This window comes from Octodon degus, unplaced genomic scaffold, assembly GCF_000260255.1.
Source record: "Octodon degus isolate 3935 unplaced genomic scaffold, OctDeg1.0 scaffold00214, whole genome shotgun sequence".
NCBI lineage: Eukaryota > Metazoa > Chordata > Mammalia > Rodentia > Octodontidae > Octodon > Octodon degus.
In genome coordinates this window covers 2,814,894-2,831,448 of record NW_004524790.1, presented here as the reverse complement: position 1 = coordinate 2,831,448, position 16,555 = coordinate 2,814,894, and the positions used below count along the sequence as shown (strand labels likewise).

The following is a 16,555-nucleotide window of genomic DNA, read 5'->3' as shown; positions in this document are numbered from 1 at the left end:
TGCATCTTGTACAACAAATTAACCACTGAGAAGAATGTATGCAGTGTATTATTTGTTGAAACTGTACTTTCGATTTGATTTGAAACTGTCTCATTGCTATGTGTTTATCAATAAAACTTTGAAAAGAAAAATAAATAAATAAATAAATAAATAGCGTAGGTGTGTAAACTCAGCAAAATAATCTTTAAGTAAACTCTAAGTTTTGACTTAGAATTTCAATGTATCTTTAATTTTATCTTTATTTATCAAATAAAACTATGTATTTTCTTAAATGTAATATTATGCACTGCTATAATGTATATTACCTAATAATTAAATTAAGTTAAATTAAGTGGAATAATGCTTCAAACAACCTGTTATTTCTTCACATTCACGAATGTGGATAGAAATATTGTTTGAGACACATTTAATAATAATATTAAGGAAACATCTTTTCCTAAAATAAAGCATTTAACTATAAATGGATGCTTGTTAATATTGATACTATATATACATCAATACATATACTATTTGATTCTTCCAAACAGGATATTTTAAAATATCACATTTCATAAACATCTATGTAATATAATTCTGTACTTAAAATTTATTCTGTACATATATAGGAAAGTCATATTAACTGTATAGTAAATGATGCAAAAGATGAAGGAACTATTCTGAGAATTTTGTAAGACCAGTATCTCCTCCATGAGAAATACACTCCCATGATTCATCTAAATCTAATTACATTTTAAAAATTCAGTCTCCTAACATCATCATAGTAATACTTGGGTTTGAATTATATAGGGTGTGGAAAGAACATAGTCATTCAGTCCTTAATTGGTGCTAGAATAGATTGGAATATGACGATTGTTTGGGCCCTTCCCCTAAAATTTCTGTGCTCCCTGTTCAGGCTCACACCCAACAACTACCAGAACTACCTGGCCTTCATTTTTGCCATAGAAGAGATCAACAGGAATCCTCATCTTTTACCTAACATTTCTCTGGGATATGAGTTCCACAGTTTCCTTTACACTCATTGGAGGATACTGGAGAATTCATTCATTTTGCTCACAGGTCAACATAAGACCCCTAATTACATGTGCAGGACAGAAAGCAAGTGTGCAGCAGTACTGACAGAATTGTCATGGGGAACCTCAGCTCAGATTGGACCACTGATGGAACTCTACAAATTTCCACAGGTGAGGGTGAAAGAACAAGAAGTACAATATTGCTACTTTAACTTCCCGCAGTATAAAGAGTTAAAAATAGGGCAGGGATGAGCATTTCTCCCAGTGTGTAATGTACCAGAGTCAGCGCACACTTAGTGAATTGCACAGGATTTTTTCTCTTCAATTTTTTTTAACCAAAAATGAAGATACAAACTATATATCCAAGATGATTGAAAGTATTCATTCATTGTTTAAAAATCCCTTGATGCCTGAGGTGTTTATAAAGAGGAAACAATATGTGTATAATTGTGTAACTCATGGAAATTGTTCAGTTACATATTTCAGGATTATAATATTAATCAATACTTCAGTGTATTAACATTTGTTTTCTGTTTAAGGTTACCTTTGGCTCATTTGACCCTACACTGACTGACAATGGCCAGTATCCTTCTCTCCATCAGGTGGCCCCAAAGGATACTTATCTGCCCCTTGCCATGGTTTCCCTGATGGTTCATTTCCACTGGACCTGGGTGGGCCTGCTTATCACAGAAGGCCATAAGGGTCTTCAGTTTCTCGCAGATATAAGAGCTGAGATGGACACAAACAGAATCTGTGTAGCCTTTGTGAAAATGTTGTCAACGGTGGCTGTGTCATATATGTCAGCCATGAAGAAACATGATATCCTGACTGCGGATACAATATCTGCCAATGTGGTGGTCATTTACTATGATACTGATAGTGCAAATGACGTAAACTACAACATTGCACAAAATTTAGTGACATGGAAAATCTGGGTTTCAAACTCACGATGGCATGCTGATCTCACTGGAAGAGAGTTTATCCTGGACCCATTCCATGGGCTTCTGGTTTTTGCACACCACCATGAAGAGATTTCAGGGTTCAAATCTTTTGTCCAGGCAGCTACCCCTTTCAAATACCCAGAAGACACTTACCTCTTTATGTATTGGTTCAAGAATTTTGATTGCTCATTCTCTGAGTCTGACTGTACCTTGAAGAACTGTATCCCTAATGCTTCTCTGGCTTGGTTGCCTCCGAATCGTTTTGACACAGTTATGAGTGATAGGAGCTACAACATATACAACGCCGTGTACGCTGTAGCCCATGCTCTCCATGAGATGGTTTTTGAAGGAGTGCTAGCACATCCAAGGAGAAATGCAAAACTGATGATGTTTTTCCCCTGGCAGGTAATGTCTTCTCTTGCATGGCAGGCAGTTTTATCTCAGTATCTCTCTCAAGTTTTCCCATGAATTTCATCCAAGAATGTTAGCATCATTTCTATAAAATCTGAGACAATGTGTATCATAGGTAATATTAAGGAGGAAATTTTTTACCTCTGTTGAGATGATCTTCAATGAAGGAGCTACTGGCCAGGAAGAGGAAAGAGAAGGCTTGCTTGTTGCTTCTGCAAATTGGATATCAATTCCTTAGCCATGTAAAGGTGTTTTATAATTTTCCTAAAAGACATCCAGAAAACCTATACTTACTTATAACAGTAAGTAGGGTTAAACTTGACATTGCAAATAATTAAATTTTGTTTAATTCTTCAGACTCTTTGGATACTGATGAACTCACTTTATGGTAAATAGTGTTGGAATAGGCAGATAAAAAATGAACTTTGTGTGTTTTAGAAGCTGATTCTGCAGTTGATGCTTTGCCCTAACCCAACTGTTTGTCTTACTTAAATGGGCTTGAAAAGCATATGTTTCTGCTGAAACTGATCTTTCTGGAACATGGTGATAATGTAGTCCTCAGTGATTCATGTTTTACAGTTTAATAGATCTCAGTGTTAAAGTTGTTTTAAGTGTATAGAAACAAACACTCTTAGAAACTTTCTTCCACCCATATTTTCTGTCTTTCGCTTGGAGATCTGTACACCTAAAATGATGTGTCTCTTTCAGCTGCATCGTTTTCTGAAGAATGTCCAATTTAATAACCGTGCTGGGGACACAGTGAACATAGATGACAGAAGAAAACTGGACTCACAGTATAATATTCTCAATTTTTGGAATTTTCCAGAAGGCCTTAGACTTATGGCCAAACTAGGCACATTTTCCTCTCATACTTCACATGGTCAGAAAATGACTTTATCGGAGGATATCATAGAGTGGGCCACAGGAGTTACCAAGGTATTTTGTTCCCAATCACTCTACTCTTAACCAAAGGAAACTGAATATTTTCATATATTGTCCCCCAAAATTTTACTCATGCAATAATCATGTATAGAAATTGAAAAATTAAACATTAATATTTTTTTTATTTTAAAGAGATAAAAACTACACACAATACAAAAATGATTAATATAATTAATATTGTTATCCAAAGTAGTTTCTCATATTCTCTTGATATATGCATGAAAAATTGATCAAGTAATATAAATATAAACCATTCATTTCGATGATCTAATAAAAATGAGTAATAGAATAATCTTAATTATTATGTCTTATATGAACACACAAGATGTATTTCTATGTCTCTCTAGATAGATCTGTATCCTTATATTTATATTATTAAATATACATGTATACATATGCCCTTTAATGGTATCCTACATCACTTCTGTTTCCAAATGCATTATCCAAATGTTTTCTAACATCAGAGAGTTATGCTAATGCTATTATATTACAGGAATTGCATTCAATCTCTATAGCAATTTTGAGATTATAGCCATTTACATGATGTTGGTTCTTCATAATCATGAATAGGGGATATATTTCTATTTTCTTATATCATTTTCATTATACTTTCACAGAGTACTGTAATTTCCAAAGTATATATATATATATATATATATATATATATATATATATTTTTTTTTTGTTGTTGTTGTTGTTGTTAGTTTGATACCTCTCTATTTCAATTTTAAGCATGCTACTGTGAATGGCGTAGTTTCCATACTTGGTCTCTCACTGAATTTGATATTCATGTACAGCAATGCTATTGATTTCTGAATTTTGACATTAGATCCAACTGTGCTATTGAATTGGGTTGTTAAATGCATAAGTCTTTGTGTGGAGTTTTAGGGTACTCTGTGGAGTGTATCACAAGACCTTGACTAATGATAATTTACCTTCTATATTTCCTATATTTATTCCTTTTGTTTGTTCCTCTTTTCTGATTGTTATTGTAATGTTTCTAAAACCAACTCTGGAATAGAAGTGGTGACAATGGACATCCTTATCTTTTTACTGACTTTAGAGTTTTCAGTATGTATCATTTTAGGACAATATTGGCTCTTGGTAGTCCTAAATGGCTTTTATTTGGCTCAGGTATAGACCATGAATCCCAATTTTCTCTAGGGTTTTTTAACATTAATGTGGGTTGAACTATATTAAAATCTTTATTTCCATCAATTGCGAAGATTGTGTTTTTATATTGGAACTGTAAACATGGTGTATGTACTATATTTATTGATTTACACATGCTGAAACGCCTTTGCATTCCTGGGATGAATCTCACTTGGTGATAGCATATAATCTTTGACAATTTGCTGTATTCTGTTTGCTACTATTTTATTGAGGATTTTTGTATTGGCCTGTAGTTCCTCTTTCTGGTTGAGTCTTTTTCTACTTCTTGTGTCAAGGTAATATTTGTCTCCAAAACTGAGTTAGAAAAATTTTCATTTCATTTGCGTTAGACTTGGAGGAGTATTCACCTTAGATGATCTGTTAATTATTTGTAGAATTCAGTAATGAATCCATCAGGACTTGGGGCTTTCTTTGTTGGTGTGTTTTTAATTATTTTTGATACAATTAATTAATATTGGGTTATTCCAAACAATTTTATCTTCCTGACTAATCTTTTGTAATTCATAAGGTAATTCATTTAGGATTCTGTTAATTTCCTCTCTGCTTTCCATTTTATGCCAGGAATGATTTTCAAAGTAGGTATTGATGATCTCTATTTCCACAGGATCTGTACTGTTGTCCCTCTTTTTTTTTTTCGGAACCAGGAATTGAACTCAGGCCCTTGTGTTTGCCAGGCAAGCTCTTATTCCACTGAGACCTCTCCTTAGCACCGATGTCACTCTTTTCATTCTTCATTGCCTGAATTTGAGTTTACTTTTCTATTTTATTTTTCTGAAACCAGGGATTGAACTCAGGCCCTTGCACTTGCTAGGGAAGCACTTATTCCACTGAGCCATCTCCCCAGACCCGTCTTTTCTATTTTTTCACGATGCTGACTAGAATTGAACCAATTTCATTTATTGTTTCAAAACATATGAATTCATTAATTCATTGCATTGTTTTCTTTGTCTCCATTGTAATAAATTCTACTCTGATTTCCATAATTCCCTCTGTCCTTCTTTGTACTTTGGGTTTAACTTGTTCTTCCTTTTTTAGAAGCTTGGGGTGCAGCATTAGATTCTTAATTTTTAATTGTTCTGTTTTACTGATGTGAGAATTCACTATTATAAATTTGCCTCTGAGAACTGCTTTCATTGTGCTTCACAAAATTCTACTCTGTATTTGCATTTGTTTTTATTTTATATACAGTTTCATTTCTTCTTTAATTTCATCTGTGATCTCGTGGTTGTTCTGGTGGGTGTTAATTAATTTCTATGGGTTTATGGAATTTTATGAATTCTTTTGTCATTAATTTCCAATTTGCTTGCAGTATGGTCAGTTAACATGCATGGGATAATTTCAATGAATTGTATTTATTTAATATTCTATGATTTAGCACGTGTGGTCTGTTTTATAGCATGTCCCCTGTGCAGGTGATGAAAATATGTATTCTGATATTCCTCATTTGCATGATCTATAAGAGCGCACAATATCAGTTTGTTCACAGATTTGGTTTAGTTCTGCTGTTCCTTTGCTAATATTTCTCGCTAGTTGATAACTTGATGTCCATGAGATACTAAGTCACATGTTACATTTATGTTGTTGCTTTTATATTTATCCTGTCTAATATTGTCTTTTTTATTTTATTTTTTTTATTTTTCAACAAATAATACACTTCATATATTCTTCTTAGTGGTTAATTGCTGTACAAGATGCGGACTTGTGATCCTATTTACAAACACCACTAGAACAAATCATTCTATTCATTAACAGAATGTAACTATATATCTATCCCAACCACTTTGAATACACAGATACAAAATGGACATTCATCTGTATACCCCATTTTTTCTAAGTTCTGTTATTGAATATTATAGGTGTGTAAACTCAGCAAAATATTCTAAAAGAGTCCAGTAGCCCATAATAGCATTGGGTCTTCTGTTTAACTGGCAATGTCAGAAATTATTGACCTGAGTCCCCCACAGCTCAACTTAACAGCATGGTTTTATTTCTTATAATTTCGTCTTCATACTTTTCTGCTGGATGGTTAAGACCAAGGTAAAGCAGGACCTATGCAACAAGAGTTGTAGCTTTTTGGTCTGAGAAGGTCAGTGAAATGCCCTCAGGATTTGTCCTGAGATCCTGTACCTCAGATTGTAGAACCTTTATCAGATTGTCTTATATATTTTGGTGCTCCTGTATTTGCTGCATACAAATTTATGATGGTCATCTCTTTTATTTATTTTGTATTTTTTATTTTTTTCTTTTTCTTTCCGATAATTTTATTGATAAATAACAATGAGACAGTTTCAAACCAAATTGGTAGGACAGTTTCAATAATTAACACATTGCATATATTCTTCCTAGTAGTTAATTACTGTACAAGATGCAGATATGATATCCTATTTACAAACACCATTAGAACAAATCGCTCTGTTCATTAAGAGAATGTAACTATATATCTATTCTAACCACTTTGAATACAGAGATACAAAATGGAGATTTATCTGTATTTCTTTTCTTTGTTAAGTTCCGTTATTTGAATATTATAGGTGTGTAAACTTAGTAAAATATTCCAAAAGAGTCCAGTAGCCCATGATAGTATTGGGTCATGCGCTTGACTGGCAATGTCAGAAATTGTTGACCTGAGTACCCAACAGCTCAACATAAAAGCATGGCATTACTTCTTATATTTCATTTTTATGCTTTTCTGCTGGATGGTTAAGACCAAGGTAAAGCAGGACCTATGAAACAAGACCTGTAGCTTTTGGATCTGATAAGGTCAGTGAAATGCCCTCATGATTTACCCTGAGATCATGTACTTAAGATTGTAGAACCTTTGTAAGTGTCAGCCATGTGAATGAGTCACGGCCATAGCTTGGCCAATGTGCTCTCTGTGAAAGCCTGAGAGAATGTTTCCTCTCAAAGTGACTCCCTAGGCACACTCTACATCATCGATCACTTTCCTCTTTGGCCCCATCATCGCCTTGATCAGAAAATATGGGACACTACAGAGTTACATGATGTTACAGTAAAAGTTCTCATATGTCCTGAGTCTTAATTGACCTTCGAAGGCTGGGGCTAAAATGTTGGCTTTCCTTGCAGCCCTCCTTTTTCTCTAATTTTGGTCTGCAAACTTAGGTTGTTAACCATCCAGAAGATAAGCTTATTGTTATTACCATGCAACTTAGGCTGTTATGCTTATCCTCACTATCTGTCTGTGTATCAAACATCTTAGGCATAATATAGAACAGGTATTTTTCATCGAGTATTGATATGTTGAACTTGAAGTCCCTACAGAATATGATAAAAAAAATAAAAATTAGAATATATTTTGAAAATAGGCATAGTTATATACTTCTTATGCTTACACATAAGTGCATAAATCTCACCATACACAACCCTGAAGCAAGACAGTCCCACATTGTTCGTTTTCCTATATCTTGATTACATTCACCACACCCTCCTTCTTGAATAATCATCTACCTGAGAGACATCATTGCAGCAACTGTCATGAAATGACAAGCAGCCCATATTCAGAAGACCAGAATGACAGGAACTCCAAGCATGAAACTACTATTACAAATTACCATCTGCAGTGCAGTTGCTTAGTTCATAGGTATAAGTATATAAACTTAGTCAAGGTGAGAATCGTTCCAATTTACTGCTAGATTAAAAAATCTTCTAAAGATTCTCAGGATCATTTCCTTGCCCATCTTCTACATATAACTGTATGACTTGACTTTTTCATCTTTCCTAGCTCTTCTCCTTTCCCTCTCTTGATTAGTTAAGTCGTTGAGATCCTGCTTTCCATTAACTTGTATTATAATTTTCTATTTCTATTTCTTCTTTTGAGTTCTTATACTAGGGAGACTATACAATATTTAAACATGTGTGCCTGGTTTATTTCACTTATGAGTATAAGTTCAAGTGGCATCCACTTTAATAAAAAGGCTTCGAGTTTATCATTCTCTATAGCTGAATAATACTCCATTGTGTAAAAATACCACATCTTTTTCAAACATTCCTCAGGTGATGGGCATCTTGGTTGTTTCCAAGATTTGGCTATCACAAATTGTACGGCTATAAACATAGGCACACATATATCACTATGATATGATATTTTCAGATACACTGGGAAAATTCCCAGTAGAGGAATAGCTGGTTGAAATGGGTTTTCCAGACCATCTTTTCTAAGGAATCTCCATACTGATTTCCACAACGGTTGCACCAGTCTAGCTTGCCATCAGCAGTGCACAAGGGTTCCTTTTTCCCCACAGCCTCTCCAACATTTGTTGTTGGGTGATTTCTTTATGATAGCCATCCTTTCTGGGGTCAGATGATATCTCAAAGTTGTTTTAATTTGCATTTCTCGGATGGCTAGTGATGTGGAGCATTTTTTCATATATTTTTTTCGCTTCTTTGATTTCTTCCTCTGAGAAGTATGTGTTCATCTCGGATGCCCAGTTCTGGATTGGGTCTTTAAATTTTGAGGCCCTTCTGTTTTTTAGCACTTTATAGATTCTACAGAGCAGACCTTTGTCTGAGTACTTATTTGTCATGATTTTTTCCAAATTTGTGGGTTAGATTTTCACTTTGTTGTTAATTTCTTTGAACGTGAAAAAAAGTTCTAGGTAAGGGCAGATACCAGGTGTTAATTCTTTCACCTATTTCCCTTGTCATTTGATTTCTGTCAATGAAATATTTGCCTACTCCTATGTCTTCAAGAGTTCCTCCCACTTTCTCTTCCAGGAGATTTAGTGTCTCTGCTTTAATGCTTAGATCTTTAACCCATTTTGACTTTAGTTTAGTGCATGGTGATAGACCTGGGTCAAGTATGAGTTTTCAACATGTAGAGAGTCAGTTTTCTCAGCACCATTTGTTGAAGAGGCTATCTTTCCTTGAGTATGTTTGGACTCTTTGCAAAAGATAAGGAGGCTGAGAGTGTTTATACGGGCTTCAGCCTCTCCTAATCTATTCCATTGATCCTCAGTTCTGTTTTGTTGCCAGTAGCATGCTGATTTTATTTCAGTAGCCTTGTAGTATAAATTGAGGTAAGGAATTGTAATGCCTCCTGCATTGTCTTTATTGCCCAGGATTACTTTTGCTATTCTACGTCTTTTCTGGTTCCACATAAATTATAGAAATGATTTCTCTATGTCTAGGAGGTATGTCGGTGGTAGTCTCATAGCGATTGCATTAAATCTGTACAGCAATTCTGGGAGTGTGGCCATCTTCAAAATATTGGTTCTTCCTATCCAGGAGCATGGAATATCTTTCCATTTTCTGAAATCCTCTATGATCTCTTTTTGCAGAGTATTGCAATGTTCCTTGAAAAGATTGTTGACTTCTCTATTTAGATGAATTCTATGGTATTTCATTTCCCTTGGTGCTATTGTAGTAGGATTTGTTTCTATAACGTCCCTCTCAGTGTGTTTGTTGTCTGTGTAGAGGAATGCTATTGACTTTTGGATATTGACTTTATAACCTACTAAGTTACTGAATTTCTGTATTATTTCTAGTAGTTTCTTGGTGGAGTTTTTTTGGTCTTCCAAGTAAAGTATAATGTCATCTGCAAATAAAGATATTTTAACTTCTTCCTCGCCTATTCTTATTCCTTTTATTTCTTTCTCTTGTCTAATAGCTGTAGCTAATGATTCCAGAACTATATTGAATAGGAGTGTTGATAGAGGGCATTCTTGTCTTGTACCAGATCTAACAGTAAAAGATTTCAGTTCTTCCCCATTTAGGACTATGTTTGTCATTGGGTTTTCATAAATGGCTTTTACCAGATTGAAGTAGATGTCATCTATTCCAATTATCTGTAGGACTTTGAACATGAATGAGTGTTGGACTTTCTCAAAAGCATTTTCTGCATCAATGGAGATGATCATGTGGTTTTCAGTTTTCGCTCTATTGATATAGTGTATTACATTGATAGATTTTCGAATATTGAAACATACTTGCATCCCTGGGATAAATCCTACCTTGTCATGGTGTATGATCTTCTTGATGATTTGCTGTATTCTATTTGCTAGGATTTTATTGAGGATTTTGGCATCTATGTTCATGAGGGAGATCGGCCTGTAGTTCGCTTTCTTAATTGCATCTTTCCCTGGATTTGGTATCAGTATCATATTTGCCTCCAGGAATGATTTTGTGAGGTTTGCTTCCTTTTTAATTTCATGGAAGAATTCGAGGAGTATAGGGACTACATCTTCTGTAAATGTCTTGTAGAATTCAGCTGTGAATACATCCGGACCTGAACTTTTCTTTCCCAGTAGATTTTTAATTTCATCTCGTATTTCATTGACTGTTATTGGGCTATTGAGACTGATTATATCTTGTCGATTCAGATGTGGTAATTTGTACCTTTTTAGGAATCTATGCATTTCTTCTATGTCTTCTATTCTGTGAGAGTAAAGATTCTCAAAGTAGCTATTTTTAATCTTCTGAATTTCCACTGAGTCTGTGATAATTATACCCTTTTCATTCCTTATTGCTTGTATTTGAATTTTTTCTTTCCTCTGTTTGATGAGGATAGCTAGGGGCTTATCAATTTTATTTAATCTTTCAAAGAACCAGCTTTTTGCTTTTTTAATTCTTTCAATTGTTTTCTTCATCTCAATTGAATTAATTTCTGCTCTAATCTTTATGATTTTTTCCCAACTTTGGGCTCTGGGTTTGGTTTGTTCTTCCTTTTCTAGTTGGTGAACGTGCAGCATTAGTGTATTTATTTGTTCCAGTCCTGTTTTCCTAATGTGTGTGTTCACAGCTATGAATTTCCCTCTGAGAACTGCTTTCATCGTATCCCATAAATTCCGATAAGTTGTGCGTGAATTTTCATTGAATTGTAGATATATTGAACTTCTTTTTTAATTTCATCTATGACCCATTGGTTGCTAAGTATGGTGTTATTTAATTTCCATGAATTTATGTTTTTTTAAGGTTTCTTTTGTCACTTATTTCCAGTTTCATTGCACAGTGGTCAAACAATGTGCATGGGATAATTTCTGTTTTCTTGCATATACTTAAGCATGACCTATGGACCAGCATGTGGTCTATTTTAGAAAATGGCACATGTGCAGCTGAGAAAAATGTATATTCAGCTGTGTTTGTCTGGAACACTCCATATATTTCCACCAAGTCCATTTCTTTCAAGCTCTGGTTCAGTTCTCTTATTTCTTTGCTAAGTTTTTGTCTGGTTGACCTATCTTTTGGAGATAAGGGGTGTTAAGGTCTCCTGTTAAAATTGTGATATTGGATATTAGATTTTTCATGTCCATTAAGATTTGCTTTATATAGTTGGGTTCTCCCGTGTTTGGTTCATACATATTTATGAGTGTTATCTCTTCCTCTTGAATTTCTCCCCTAACTAGTATATAGTGGCCTTCTTTATTTCTCTTGATTGTTTTGGTTTAAAGTTGAGACTATCTGAGAATAGGATTTCTACCCCTGCATTTTTCTAAGGTGCTGGGTCATATAGTATTGTATTCCATCCTTTGACTTTCAGCCTATTTATGTCTTCATGAGCTAAATGTGTTTCTTGTATACAGTATATTGTTGGATTTTATTTCCTAATCCACTGTGCCAGTCTCTTTTTCTTAATTGATGAATTGAGTGCATTTACATTGATGGTTAGAATTGAGATGTATTGAATTTTGGTTGACATGTTATTTACCTGTTGTCATTTACACCTTTTTCTCCTGTCTTTAATTGCTTGCTATATTTAGTTGGTTGTTTCTGATCTCATTCATGGAGTTCAGGTCATTTTGGTACCTCTGTAGAACATCTTTCAGTAGCCTGCGTAGTGTTGGCTTTGTCATCATGAAATTCTTTAGCTGTTTTTTCTCTTGAAAGTATTTCACTTCTACATCAAACGTCAAAGACAGTTTTGCAGGGTATAGAATTCTGGGCTGGAATTTTTTTCAGAGAGGACTTAAAGTACTCTGCTTCATGCTCTTCTTGCCTTCATGGTTTGTGAAGAGAAGTCGGTTGTAATTCTGATGGGTTTTCCTTTGAATCTGATCTGCTTCTTTTCTCTAGCGGCTTTCAGTAGATTATTCTTGTGCTGAATTTCTGGGATCTTGACTATTATATATTTGGTGTGTTTTTCATTGAGTTGAGGTTTCTTGGCGTTCTGTATACTTCAGTTAACTGCATTTCAGATTGTTTTCTCATATTTGGGAAGTTTTCTTTTAATACTTCTGCCTATATCTTTTTTAATGTCATCTGTTTTGACTCCTTCTTTCTCATTGATGCCTGTTAGTCTCAAATTGTTCATCATTGCATCATCTTGCAGGTGATGGATTATTCTTTCCTGTCTCCTTTTGTTTTTAAGAGACCCCTTTTTACCTTTTCGCTAGCTACACCAGCATCTTCAAGATCTGAAACTCTGAATTTAAATTCACTTAAACGGTTTTTCAAGCCTTTGACTGAAATTTTAATTTCCTCTATATGTCTTTGATTCTGCTTCATGCGATCTATTTCTTTCCTGTGTTGCTCATTCAAGGAACCCGTCATTTTTCTAATCTCCTCTATTTTTTTCTCAATGTCTTCTTTAGAAGCAGTTATAAATTATTTTACTGCAGAGGTTTTTTTTTCAGATTGGGTTTCCTCCCTATGTTTCTGTAGTTGCTTCTTTACTTCAAATGCTATGAGTTCTGTGAATTCTTTTTTTATTTCAGAAAAGAATTACACTCTGTGTTCCACTATATTTTTCTGCTGTTGCTTATTTACTATCGACACTATTAATTCATGCATTTGAGCCAAGTTAGTGTCCTCCTCACTTGTTCTGAGTGGGCATTGGATTTCCTCCATATGTTTCTGCATTTGATTCTTTACTGCAGATGTTATTAATTCAGGGATCTCTTTTGTATTTCCAATCTGAGTTCCTCTATACCTTTCTGCAGGTTTTTTTTTTTAATTTCAGAGACCGTTGATTCATTGCTTTGAGCTGTGTGATTCCCACTTTGTTCTGTGCTGTTGTCCTCTGCACTTTTTACGGGGGGTGGGGGGGTTGTGTTGTGAGGTTGCGTTTTGTTCCTTCTCATCCTTTTGTGTAGCACTGTCTTCTGAGCTTTGTTGTAGATCTTCGTTGTAGTTTTATCCTTAGCAAGTACTGAAGTTCAGGTGCAGATCTACAAAGGTTGGATTTATCTAGCTGTGCTGGCTAGGGTCTGGCTGCTGTGCTCAGCTCCTTCCTGCTACTGCCCTTGGTGGTGAACTTGTTGTCCCCCTCTGGCACGATTTTCTGCTCCTGGACTAACTGGGTAGTTCTATCCTCTACACTTTCTGCAGGGATTGCAGCTGCAGGGTTACACCCCAGGCCTGTATGCCAGGCCTGAGCTGAGCCTGGAGGTGACAAGGTGGAGTACGGGAAGGAGGCAGCTCTCCCACACACTCACCCGCCCTGGGCTAGGACTGGGACTGGGGGGTTCCCCGAAAGAGGCAGTAATTCCTTCTGGGTGGGCTGGGCGGGGGAGGTGCTGCGGAGTGTTGCGGGGCATTCCAAGGTGGTGCACGAGGGTCTCACCCATGCTGTGCCTGGGCTGGGACCAGTAATAGTTCCCGCTGGCGCAGGGTAGCTGGAAGTTCTTCCACACACTCACCGGGCCTGGGCTAGGACTGGTCTATGATAGTGATCTCTTCCTCTTAGGTATTTCCATTAACAAGTAAGCAGTGCTTTTTAAGCATTCTTAGTTTGAAGTCTATATTTTCTAAAACAGAATAGCTACCCCTGCCAGGAGCAGAATCCTGTTCCATACAGTAATTTTATTACACTTTATCTTTCTATCTGTGATGTTCTTTTTGGTTTAAATATGTTGCACTTACACACAATAGTTTTGGAGCTTATTTTGTGAACCATTCTCCCAATCCAACTTTTCTAGAGGGAAAGTATAAGCCATTTATATAAACGGTTATAATAGATATGTATTGGCATCTCCTTTTCATATTATTTTTCTTCTGTTGGTTCTCTGCATTTTCACTTTACTTTTTCTATTGCCCTGCCTGATATATTCTTTCTGCTGTTGTTCATGGAATATACTCATCTGAATCTCTTTCTACAATACTTTCAGTACTCTTTATAGCGTTGAATCAGTAGTCATGAATTTCATCAGGTGTTCGTTGTCGTGGAAATATCTTATTTATCTGTTTATTCTGAAAGACAGTTTGGAAGGATACATCAATCTGGTTTGAAAGTTGCTTTCTAAAGGAACATGTTATTCCTCCCTTCAAAATTTTCTTGAGCTGAGTACTTGTATTGAGAATTTGGCCATGATCTTAAGGGGTTTTTATTTAAGTTGATTCGTTTCTTTTCTCCTAAAGATGTCTTTTTGTTTTGAATTTATGGGATCTTATTTATTGTATTTGTGGGTGCAGATGTTTTTGGTTATGGTTAATAACAGTTATCTATGCTTCACTTATATTTTTATCAGATTCTTTTCCCATGCTTTGGACATTTTCTTCTATTTATCTATGTCATAACTTTTCACTTCAATTTTTTTTCATTGCTACCTATCAATCTTATATGGTTTTCTTTGAATTGTATTAAGTTATTGAATTATTTTCTTCTCTCTGTTAATTTTAAGGAATCTTTATTTTTATAATAATTAGCCAAATTCTTGTCTTCCAGATCTAAAACTTTATCTTGTTTGCCAGGTTTTATTGGAGTTTTTAATATCCTAGATATCTCTTCAAACTTATTCTATGTATTCTATGTCTTCCTATAGGGTTCATTCCCATTTTCCTCTATTTTTTATCTATGTCTTCTCTACATATGATGAGCAATGCCTTCATTATAGATGTCATATCCGTTTTTAACATGCAAAACTAAAGTGGACATGGTTGCACACACCTGGAATCTCAGCTCTTGGCAAGCTGTAAGCAGGTCAATCATTATGAGTCTGATCTAGTAATGAGACCCTGAACACCCTGTAGACCCCTCCCTAAAACACAAAAAATAAAAAATAAACAAGCAAGACTATTGCAAACCTGATTTCCTCTATATGCACAGAGATTTAGGGGTTTTTTCCTCTCTACAGATGATATAATCTCTGAAATCTATGGAATTCTGAGATTACATTTTGATTTTTCACCTTGTCATTTATGTTTCAAAATATTTTTATTTTGTTTTGTGTAATGATCATTGTGGAATTTTATATTAGGTGACCATATATCTAGTAGCAAGCTCTCTCTAGAAAAAGGGTTCTTCAGGGATGTGTCCTGTGTGGAGAAAGTTCTTTGTTTGTGTCTATCCTAGCTTTCCCGTTGGTTGCACATGTGATATTAGCATTGGTTTTGCTTCATTCTCAGTTCTCTGTTACTGGACTGTGTGAGGATATTATCTCCGAACATCCCAGAATCATTCCAGAAGGGAGAACAACTGATTACAACAGACAGGATGTCTTATTTAAAGTAGTAAACTTAGCCTTCACACCATCAAGCACAATTTAGAAACTGACAAACTGAAAACTATTGATTTGTATTTAGTTCATAAGAGAAAATTGTATAGCAATGAAACAGTGCTAGCTAAACTTGGAGTGTGTATGCCAGCTGTTTTTCCCCTTGGTAGAGTGTTTTGCCTTTCTCTGTATGAGTGTGGGACTGGGAAATTTAGGGAAGATAGTGTACAGAACAAAAATAAGTGGAAGGGCTGGTGAGATAGCTCAGCATACTAAGCGCCTGTTTAGCCAAGCTCAGGGACCAAGGTTTAATCCGTTGTACCACTTGCTGCACAGATCTTACTTCCGGACAGACATACTCTGGTATGTTGAAGCATGCCTATAATCCAAGCACTTTGAAGGCTGAAAATAGTAGGATCACTAAGAGTGCAAGCTGAATAGTGAGACACTGTATGAAATATACATTTTTGAAAAGGTAAATGGAAATGAAGAATAAGCAAGGATAGATGACAAAGGATAGTCACACAATGTTTGGGAAAGGGCAAAATGAGTAGCAAAGAAAGAATGAACAAGTACTCCAGGATTATTTGAAGTCAGTTCTATGTTTGGGGGATGGGATTAATATTTTGTGGCTGGAGTTTTTCTTAGCCACTTAAGAAACAGAGAAGAGAAGAGAAGAGAAGAGAAGAGAAGA

At 35.3% G+C, this 16,555-nt stretch overlaps 1 protein-coding gene across 1 annotated transcript in view; it reads left to right on the top strand.

Moving 5' to 3' along the window:
• The first annotated feature begins 842 nt into the window (after positions 1-842).
• Positions 843-16,555, top strand: part of LOC101581887 (vomeronasal type-2 receptor 116-like) — a 21,302-nt gene continuing 5,589 nt past the window's right edge. The window contains exons 1-3 of the mRNA XM_012517782.1: positions 843-1,181; positions 1,550-2,356; positions 3,071-3,298. Of these exons, the coding sequence (XP_012373236.1) occupies positions 843-1,181; positions 1,550-2,356; positions 3,071-3,298 (1,374 nt within the window). The remainder of the gene's footprint in view (positions 1,182-1,549; positions 2,357-3,070; positions 3,299-16,555) is intronic.